General features: G+C 35.7%; 1 protein-coding gene across 1 annotated transcript; it reads left to right on the forward strand.

Moving 5' to 3' along the window:
* The first annotated feature begins 8,792 nt into the window (after positions 1-8,792).
* Positions 8,793-9,731, forward strand: LOC132493939 (olfactory receptor 10AG1-like). The gene has a single exon (XM_060104879.1). The coding sequence runs from the start codon at positions 8,793-8,795 to the stop codon at positions 9,729-9,731; it is 939 nt and encodes a 312-aa protein (XP_059960862.1).
* The last annotated feature ends 1,301 nt before the right edge of the window (positions 9,732-11,032 follow it).

Genomic DNA, 11,032 nt, shown 5'->3' on the forward strand with positions numbered 1-11,032 from the left:
TGGGTTTTGGGTTGTCTGTGACCTTATTATGATTTTAGGCAGCCTCTCTGCTAATGGGTGGGGTTGTGTTCCTGTCTTGCTAGTTGTTTGGGGTAGGGTGTCCAGCACTGTAGCTTACTGGTTTTTGAGTGGAGCTGGGTCTTAGCATTGAGATGGAGATCTCTGGGAGAGCTTTTGCTGTTTGATATTATGTGGAGCTGGGAGGTCTCTGGTGGACCAAGGTCCTGAGCTCAGCTCTCCCATGTCAGAGGCACAGACCTGACACCTGGCTGGAGCACCAAGACCCTGTCAGCCACATGGCTCAGAAGAAAAGGAGAAAAAAAGAAAGAAATAAATAAAAAAAAGAAATAAAGTTATTAAAAAATTATAAAAAATAAAAATTTAAATAGTAATAAAAAGAAAGAAAGAAAGAAGACAGCAACCCAACCAGAAAACAAATCCACCAATGATAACAAGCACTAAAAACTATACTAAAAAATAAATAAATAAATAACGGACAGACAGAACCCTAGGACAAATGGTAAAACTATACAGACAAAATCACGCAAAGAAGCATACACATACACACTCACAAAAAAGAGAAAAAAGATATATATATATATAAAAGGAAGAGAGCAACCAAATCAATAAACAAATCTACCAATGATAATAAACTCTAAATACTAAACTAATATAAACATAGAACCAAATCCAGTCAGTCGCATCCAGCAAACCTCAAGTCTACACTTGCTCCCAAAGTCTACCACCTCAATTTTGGGATGATTTGTTGTCTATTCAGGTATTCCACAGATTCAGGGTACTTCAAGTTGATTGTGGAGATTTAATCCACTGTTCCTGGGGCTGCTGGGAGAAATTTCCCTTTCTCTTCTTTGTTCACACAGCTCCTGGGGTTCAGCTTTGGATTAGTCCTGCCTCTGTGTGTAGGTTGCCTGAGGGCATCTTTTCCTTTTGGGAAGTCTGAGTTCCTCTGCCAGCATTCAGTAAGTGTTCTGTAGGAGTTGTTCCACATGTAGATGTATTTGTGATGTATCTGTGGGGAGGAAGGTGATCTCCACATCTTACTCCTCTGCCATCTTGAAGGTCTCCACCATAAACTTTTCTATAGGACATAATATTTGAATTAAACAAAACTATGCCTAAAAAAGATGAAAGAAATATATCAAAATGTCACACCTGAAAGATTTGTTGTTTTAGTTTTCCCTCTACTGTCTAAATTTTCTTTAATGAATACACCATTTTATAATGAAACCAAAAACCTAATGCTCTCTTTTGATGACATGCTTCTATTTTAGCCTGCAACCAAATCAGTCAAATCGATTGCCCTTTTCTTCAAAACAAACAAACAGATAATTGACTAATAAAATCCATTCGCGGGCTTCCCTGGTGGCGCAGTGGTTGAGAGTCCGCCTGCCGATGCAGGGGACACGAGTTCGTGCCCCGGTCTGGGAGGATCCCACATGCCATGGAGTGGCTGGGCCTGTGAGCCATGGCCACTGAGCCTGCGTGTCCGGAGCCTGTGCTCCGCAACGGGAGAGGCCACAAAAGTGAGAGGACCGCATACGTCAAAAAAAAAAAAAAAAAAATCCATTTTCCAGCACTGGTGATGCTGTTGATAAATAAATGAAACCTTTTATAAATGGAGATAATTAAAAATAAGCTGAATATAATTAGGAACATCAAAAATATCAAGAAATAACTTCCATTTCTGGTTGTGATGTACACAGTCACAGCAAGCCAGTCTTCCTTCTGAAACCACTAGACAAATTTGGCTAAATTATAAAACTCTTAGTTTGAAGGAATCAGATAACTGTGGGAGAAAAATAAAAAGTAGATTACAGCATCAAAATAAAGGCTCATTAAGTCAGAGAGAGATAGTCCACATGATCATTCACACATGGTGACATCACCTTTCAGAAGTACAAACAATGCTGACAAATGTGAAACTGCATAAAATCATACCCATGCATGTTTATTGACTCAAGGAATAGGTGAAGGAGCCCAATTCTTCTCCATGGGTTTGGGCATTTGCATTCTCACAAGTGTATAAAATGTGTTTTCGTAAGAGATTGCTTGAGGAAGTGTCTTAGACTGTTTTACAAACTACATCCATGCTGTACAAATTTTCATTCCTTTTTCTTGACTGTAACTGAGTATTCCTCCATATGTTTAAAGGATGATTTTCCTCCCTTTCCTGTGAACTGTTCCTTAATCTGTTTGTCTCATTTTTCTAATTTTATTTTAGATTTTTCCTTCATAGTTAAAAAACATCTTATTCATAATGTAAAATAACAGGTTAGCTGAGATATGACATATTTTTTCCAACTTCATCAATGCTAGTTTAACTTTACCTTTGTTGCATGTTCATTTCCACTAAGTAGAATTACCTATTTTTATGTAGTTGATTTTTAAAATTTTTGTATCCTCAATTCTAATTTTGAGCCAAAGTTAATCTTTCCTTGCATCAAAATTATACAAACTAATTTAGAATGCTTTCATTACTTCACTTTGAATACAATATTTAAACCTATGCATCATTTGAAATTTTCCTGTTTTAGTGTGAAATGAAATATTAATAGAAATATATAATTTTTACTCAAAGGGTACTGTGCAATGCCAATAACAATAAAGTCTATATTTTGCAAACTTGTTATGCTATCTTGGTATTGGATGATACATTTGAGTCTTTTTTTCTGAATTTTCTATCCTATGGTATCAGAATATCTCTCTATTCATGCATAGTACTACACTGTGCTAATTATGAGGCTTTAGAACTCCTTTCCAGCACAGCTACATTTTGGATGTGCATCTGCAGTAGCTCAGGCCTGGCGGGCTTCTCTCATGACCCACTCCTCACTCACCTTCCGTGATCTCTGCCATGTGTCCCCTGACACTTTGTAATTACTTTGAGTCACTCTCTCTTATCACACTACCACCAGAGTCCCTTCTCTTGAAAATATTTTCTCTTTGTAATCATAAACCCTTAAAAGCCACTATTTACAAAATAACAGGAAGCAAATCTTATTTTTGACAGGAGGAACTGGATCCAAGCCAACATTCTTAAACTAAATGCTGGAAATAATTGTCTTTCCCAGAATTGAAGCCCAGAAGACACAGACTATGTTGCTGGCATCTTTCCCATTATCTCATTTGGGAAATTCAAGTATTTTATTTTATTCTACATGAAGTTTGATATTATTTTCTCTTAACACTGCATACACACTAGAAATGAAATTGAGAAAAGGTAATAAAATGCTACATTAAAAAGAAAACTCTTTCTCCTATTAATATGAGCAGGAGTTCTAAAATTAATTTTTTAATCTAGGTATAATAATCTAACAGTTATCTCTCAGGTTTCCCTGGTGCTCATATAGGAATCAATAACATAAGATTTAGAGATTAAAATTGTACTTATTATCAGGGCATTTACAACTATTACATGTGCAGAACAGTGAATACTGATTAAGAAATCTATTTTAGAGGAGAATATAAGAAAAACGTGCTCAGGAAATTATGATGCAAGCTCAGTTTAATTGAATAGAGGCTCACTATGGAGTGTTCATAATAGAACATGAATTGAGTGTGTGTCAGTATTGGATGATCTCCAGTTATGTTGCTCAGCGTCCTATTCAAGTCTAAGAAATAAAAATGTGCTGTGCACTCTATCCATGGAGAGACTGAAGTGAAAGTATTATAGGTAGAGTGAGAGCTAGCTGGGAAAAATAAAATAAAACAAACGATAGAGTGCCAAATGATGCTTTTAATTGGAAATGTAATGTTATCTGGTCAAAGAGATCCCATGGGGTAGAGAAACTATTAAGAAGCCCTTCATTTTTGGAAAGAACAGAATATTTTAAAGGTAAGTTGAATGTCTTTGATTAAGTAACTGATTTCAGCTCAAGTATTATAAATATTTAAACCCTCTTCAGTGAGAAAATAATCAGCATAAACTCAAATAAGTATGGTAAATATGAACTATTTCATACTCTTATAAGCTTCAGTTCTTAATTTTTATTAAAATTAATATTTAATATAGCAAATGTGTCATGTTAAAGTATCTCCATATATTTATGATTCAATTAAATATAATTTATATTTAAATAAAATATTAAATAATGATATTAAATTATTTTGAAATACAAAAACTTGAATCTGATATATTTTGTGTAACCATAATAAATAATAATGGAGATAAGCTTGGTTTTGAGGCAAGATACTATAAAAAGCATTTTTAAGTTAATTATAGACCTGATGATATTTTTAAAAATAGATTTAATATAAAATGATCTAGTTAATACAATTCCAACTTTGGGGGAATTCAAGGAACATTTATTTTAAAGGTAAAAATAAATGTTTTTAAATTTAAAATGTATGAAATAATGAAATAATTTTCAGTTCAATGATTTCTAAATTAGTTACAGGGTTTAATTTGCTAATTTATACTAAATGTACAGATGTAGCTGAAATACATAAATATGTTGATATGACCAACATCAAACTGATTTGGAATATTGTCATATATCCCCTTAATCATTTGGATTTTTCCAGGGAATGGAGACTTGAGTTTAAAAATAGCAATATTAGAACATTAAGATTTATTTTCTTTAATTAATAAGTACTTAAACATTTATAAGAAAGATGTATAATATAGACAATTTAGTGAGTGCACAGAGTAAATATTTGCTTTTTCTACTTTTTCCGCTACTGAGAATAACATACACAAATTTTACGTGTTTCATGGTATACGTTGATAATTTAAGTATCAAAAAATTGGACTTATACAATTAGAAATTATAATTTATTTAGCACTGTAAGTGATTATACTCATGTAATAAGAACAAAATTATTTAAATTAAATGTAGCCATTCTTAAAAGTGATACATAAAGATTGGATTTTTTAATTCTCTCATGTATTAATTCTTTTCTCCCTTTTAAGAGTGATGATTTCATTTAAACACCGTCTACTGCTTTAGTTCATCAAAGCATCAAATACTAAGTACCATATTGAGTGTACCGTAATTTTTTGGGGGCTATATTGATCCCAAATAGTCACTGCCCTTACCCCCCAAATAACTTAGTGCCGGTTAAAAAAAAAAGTGAACAAAATGAATTGGCCAAATTGCAACACTAAAGCCTTAATGGTGATGCATACTATAGGTATTAGATTTCAGAGTAAAGATAATATTACAAAAAAATTTTTGTCAAAAAATTCATGGAGAATTTGCAACTTGAGAGTTGAATTGTTTGGGAATTTCATAACACTTGATGATTGCATTAAATCACACTCCATTCCCTAGTAATCACATGATACAAAGAAAAGCTAATTACAGAGTATTGTTTCAAGTTGTGTGGAACTCTGATTAAAATTCAGAAGAATAAAACTTAGTTTTTCATTGTAATAATAATAACTAGCACTTATATAGACCTTTATAAGTGCCAGAGTTTCTACAAGTTGTTTCACATACATTAAATGATTTAGTTCACAGAACAATCCGGGTGTTGGAACAACAGCTGGCTCACTTTTAGCTGCGAGGACTGTGGTCCTGAGAGATTGTGTACCTTGCAGGAACTCACACAACTAGCAGATGATAATTCAAGTCAGTCCATCCAGGGAGGACTGTGCTCCTTACTCATGATTCTCTACCTATGCTAAATTTGGTGGACAATGTGCATTCCCACCAGGATGCAGAGATAAAGACAGGCTGGGGCAAGTGGTGAGACAAGAGATGCCCAGGGTGAAATATGGAAGGGAAGACCCATGTGAAAAGCCGTGCAAGTGCAGGATCAGCCCTGAGTAGGACTGAGAGCCTCTGAAATTTTCCTAAGTTCTTCACTCTCCTAACTCTAGACCTGGCTCTGATGAAAGGGAGGAATGGAAAATAATGAATACCAACATGTGACCCAATAATCCTATTACATACAGTTTTGCTAGGTTATGTGCTATAAACCTGGAGAGTACAAAGAATGTAATATAATTGTAGTTATAATTATATAACCTAACTAATAAATAATCAGTTTAAATTTGATAGGTCATAATTTTATCAATATTATCTCATTCAATGCTCACAAATGAGCAAGTAACTCTAATTGCTTAATATCACATGAATAAACTATCAAGGAAATAGAACTTGAAACTAAGGGGAAAAAAGCACTGGCTTCCAATCACAAAACTATGTGCAATTGGTCAAATTATCCACCTTCAGTGAGTCTCAATATCCTTATCTCTAAAGACAAGTGAGGTTAGAAATGGTTAATAAAGAATTTTTTTTTTGAGGATCAACAAATGTAGTGATGGTGCACACAGCACACAGGGTAATACGAAATAGCCAACATTTTTGTCCCTCTGTCCACATACACACAAAGGTAATGAACACCTTCCATGCTGTCCTTATTTTCCCAGGTTTAAACACTTTTAGTGTTTCTATCTGTGTCTATGTTCTCATGTTAATTTTTCTGAATAAAAATTATGCTTTCCACTTATTACCCTATCAAAAGATATTTAATTCTCAAGAGGACAATAACCATGCTAACAATATTTTAACTGTCTAATAGTATGAACTGAAAAATAGTAACACGTATGCTCAAGATCAAGTGATGAGAGGGGAATGAAGGATTCAAATAGGTAGTTGAAAACGTGTGAGAAAAGATACTTTATGATATAGAGATACTGAGTGGGAAATGTATAGAGAAGTATGATAGGATTGTCTAGAAGTGAAATTAATTAAATGTATGATGATAAGGCAAAACTCTGGGTCTTCTTCACATTTGTCAATGATGTTCTAGTGACTGTGCTGAGTAGGGAGAAAATTGTTTATCCTGGGCTGTATTCAGAAAGTATATGGAATGGCTCTGAAGGAAATTTCAGTGGAGCTTTTACAGTGATAACCTATGGGGTCAAAACTGGAAAGTGGGAAATACATATATAGTAACATTCTTAAATCAGAAACAATTGCGGTGATCATGAAAGCCAGTCTAGTCATCCTGAGACAAACTGAAGAACAAGAAATGTCAGGGAAGGAAAAGTGAAAGCACAGGCTAAATTTCCTCTTTCAACAGATAAAGCACCAAAAAAAAAAAAAGAAAGAAAGAAAAAAGAAAACAACAGCAACAACAACAAAAACACCAGAAGAAAATCTAACTAGATTGATGGAATTTCTTCTCTTGGACTTTGTTGATGTTCCCCATTTCCAGTGGTTTCTATTTGGATTGTCCTTAGTCACATGTATCATTATGCTGATGGGCAATAGCACCATAATTCTAATGACAAAAGTGGGTCTTGACCCACAGATCCCCATGTATTCTTTCCTTGGCAATTTTTCCCTCTTGGAAATCACTATGGACTTGTTACCTTTCTCACAATGCTCATGAATCCTGGGAGTCAAAGCAAACATTTTTTTTTTTTTTTAGTTTAGTCATGTAAACCTTTGAACCTTAGTTTCTTCATCTATAATATAGCATGAGAACATCAACACAATTCAATAATATGTTATTGCAAGCAGTTTACTAGCACAAGTGTAGCTTGGTTAGAATGATTTTTGTTTTCCGTTTTCCCAGATATTATTTAAAGCTATAATATGCTAATCACCTTTCTTTTTAAATTCCAATAGTTTCCAAGTATATCTCAATACAGGAGAAAGTTGAGTCTCTGTATGTCTCATTAATTACAGACTAAACTGTACTTGCTTACATGCCCTCTAGCTAAAATATATATTCTCTGCTTTTGATATTTTTGACAACTGTCTATTAACCATATTTTAAATAATTTATAGTTTTCAATTTTGATTTTCATGTGTTTCAATTTAGATACATTATTAAAATAATAATTTTTAAATGCAAATGACCGATGGCACATAGCAGGACATTTAAGAACAGATTTACTTGGCAGAGTTTCAGAAATCATATCATCAATGTATTTCCTTCAAGTTTGTCATTATTAATTAAACAACCAATAGGTAAAAAAACATTGTCAAACCTAAGTTTCAAGTTTACATAAGATAAATAAAAGTTCTTACTTTATAATGCCTGATGGCCATGATGTTTATTTTGATAGATAATTGCAATCAGAATGGTCTCAAATAAAGTGTATGCACAAATAGTTAAGAATTATAGCTGCATGATATGGAAGGGAAGGCATGCCTTATTCTTGGGAAAGGTCTAATGGAAGAGTTGAGAAATTCCTGAAAAATACATTACAAAGTTTGGCGGTGCCCTACCACTGAGAAAGTGGGATGCAAACGTTTCTGCCTCAGAATTCTGTTTGTTAATATGAGGAGTAAAATGGATTGATTTTGTTCTGCACACAAGCAGATCAAAAATGAAAACACATAATTCTCAAACACATCACTTTCATTTAAAGTCAAACCTACAGGGCTTCCCTGGTGGCGCAGTGGTTGAGACTCCGCCTGCCGTTGCAGGGGACACGGGTTCGTGCCCCGGTCCAGGAAGACCCTACATGCCACAGAGCGGCTGGGCCCGTGAGCCATGGCCACTGAGCCTGCGCGTCTGGAGCCTGTGCTCCGCAACGGGAGAGGCCACAACAGTGAGAGGCACGCGTACCGCAAAAAAAAAAAAAAATCAATAAAGTTAAACCTAGAATTAGATATTATGTTTTTATATTTAGAATTTAGCGTACATCTTCTCCATTAAACTTCAGCTGTGTTGAGTCCAGTACATAAAATGCTAAACATTAGTAGAGAATAGAAATCTTACGTACTAATTCCCCCAAATCCCTTTAACTAATAGAATTACAAAACAAGCCCCAAAACAGAAATGTCTAATTGTAACTATTTTCACAGATGGAACCCCAAAAAGACCTAGTGGATGTGAATTTCACTTCAGTGATGGAATTTGTTCTTTTGGGATTTTCTGATATTCCCAATCTCCAGATGTTTCTTTTTGTGATGTTTCTGTTTATCTATGTGGTAACTCTGATGGGAAATGGCATCATCATTCTCATAACCAGGACTGACCAGACTCTCCAGACTGCCATGTATTTTTTCCTCAGTAATTTTTCCTTTTTGGAAATCTGTTATGTGTCTGTCACTCTTCCTAGAATGCTCATAAACCTTTGGACTCAGAAAAGGCACATTTCTTTGTCTGCTTGTGCAACACAAATGAGTTGTGTCCTTATATTTGGAAACATAGAGTGCCTGCTTCTTACAGTGATGGCCTATGACCACTACGTGGCCATCTGTAACCCTCTGCACTATCCTCTAGTCATGAACCACAAAGTATGTGTCCAGCTGGTGGCTGCCTGCTGGATCACTGGAGTTCCAGTTGAGATAGGGCAAAAATGCCAGATTTTCTCTCTGCCCTTTTGTAGATCCAACCAAATCAATCACTACTTCTGTGACATCCCCCCAATACTAAAGCTGGCCTGTGGGGACACTTTTCTGAATGAGATGATGGTCTTTACAGTTGCTGTGCTGTTTGTCATGATCCCTTTTCTGTTGATTCTTGACTCCTACATTAAAATCACCTCCACCCTCCTGAAGTTGCCACTGGCAATAGGAAGAGCAAAGGCCTTCTCCACCTGTTCCTCTCATGTCATGGTTGTGACTTTATTTTTTGGATCTGGAATCATTACATATTTACGACCTAAATCCAAAAATTCCTCCAGAACAGACAAGTTTTTCTCTCTTTTCTATACCATTGTCACCCCAATGTTTAACCCCCTGATATACACCCTGAGAAATAAGGAAGTCCTGATGGCGTTGAGAAAATTGTTACCTTAATGTAAAGCATTAGCTGCTTGATTTGAACTCATTTTCTGTTCTCCTGTTTAATTCTGCCATTGTATAATCAGATATGAATGTTTAGTTTGTTTTTTCTACATTACTATAGATTTATCATATTTATTCATACCTGAGCTTATTGCTTTATGCTGGATTTTCTGATATCAGGAAATCCACAGGGTGTCTTGCGGATAAGAAACTATGTATTTAGGGCCTTTGGAGACCTTTTGTTAAATATCTATGTGCTTATAATTTTAGATATTTTACCTTTCAGCAAACTTAACTTGATTCTTTATGAGTTACAGAACACCTAAGTAAAGATTAGAAACAGAAATTCTGCATAACGACACTTCAAATTTGGCTGTGTGGCAATAAATTGTTTACCCTCTGCTTCTCTCTGAATTCTTCTTTGTAGACATGCTTTGTTGATATAACCAAATCATGCTACTGGCATCTCAATAATTTGTTACCTTACTAATGTGAAAAATATGAATTCGTGTTTGCTTTTCAGAGATATAATATGTATGGGATTGAACTAATTTGTCCTCATATAGATTCACCCATTCTTTAAAATTTCTTGACTTATTTTTTATTCTTTTGGTTTGAGCATATAGTTGAAATTAAAATAAAAATGCTTGGGGGGCTTCCCTGGTGGCGCAGTGGTTGAGAGTCCGCCTGCCGATGCAGGGGACACGGGTTCGTGCCCCGATCCCGGAAGATCCCACATGCCGTGGAGCGGCTGGGCCCGCGAGCCATGGCCGCGGAGCCTGTGTGTCCGGAGCCTGTGCTCCGCAACGGGAGAGGCCACAGCAGTGAGAGGCCCGCGTACAGGAAAAAAAAAAAAAAAAAAATGCTTGGGGTATTTATTTGCCCAAGTTTTCCTGGTTATAAAGGATGATACCTGAGAAGACAGACTCATTCTATTAAATGAAAAAAAGTTACTATTAAAAAAACAAGAGCCTTGTATTTCTTCAGAAGTTTCCTGTTAAAATACAGTCAATCCTTCATATTCACAGGGCGATTCTGGTGCCCCAGGTGTTGAAGGCCACCGGCCTTCATCACAGCCCCCTCCCCAAGGCTGATTTTAGCCCAGGGGTCTGGGCCAGAAAAAAACTCTGTATGTCAGAACTTTGTGATGAACTTAATGGTCCTTCTCTCTAATCCTGAGTGTTCTCTCCAACTGAGTTACGTGCCTGCCTCAGCTGCCCCCAGGAAGGGCTCCTTCTCCAGCCCCATCCATTGTTAGGGGGCTAGCAGGTTGTCTTCACTCATGGTCATAGCTGAGGGGTCAGCCTCTGGGA

Source organism: Mesoplodon densirostris, chromosome 7 (genome assembly GCF_025265405.1).
Source record: "Mesoplodon densirostris isolate mMesDen1 chromosome 7, mMesDen1 primary haplotype, whole genome shotgun sequence".
Taxonomy (NCBI): domain Eukaryota; kingdom Metazoa; phylum Chordata; class Mammalia; order Artiodactyla; family Ziphiidae; genus Mesoplodon; species Mesoplodon densirostris.

Coding starts and splice junctions, on each gene's coding strand:
- LOC132493939 (XM_060104879.1), top strand. CDS start 8,793: ATGGAACCCCAAAAAGACCTAGTGGATGTGAATTTCACTTCAGTGATG.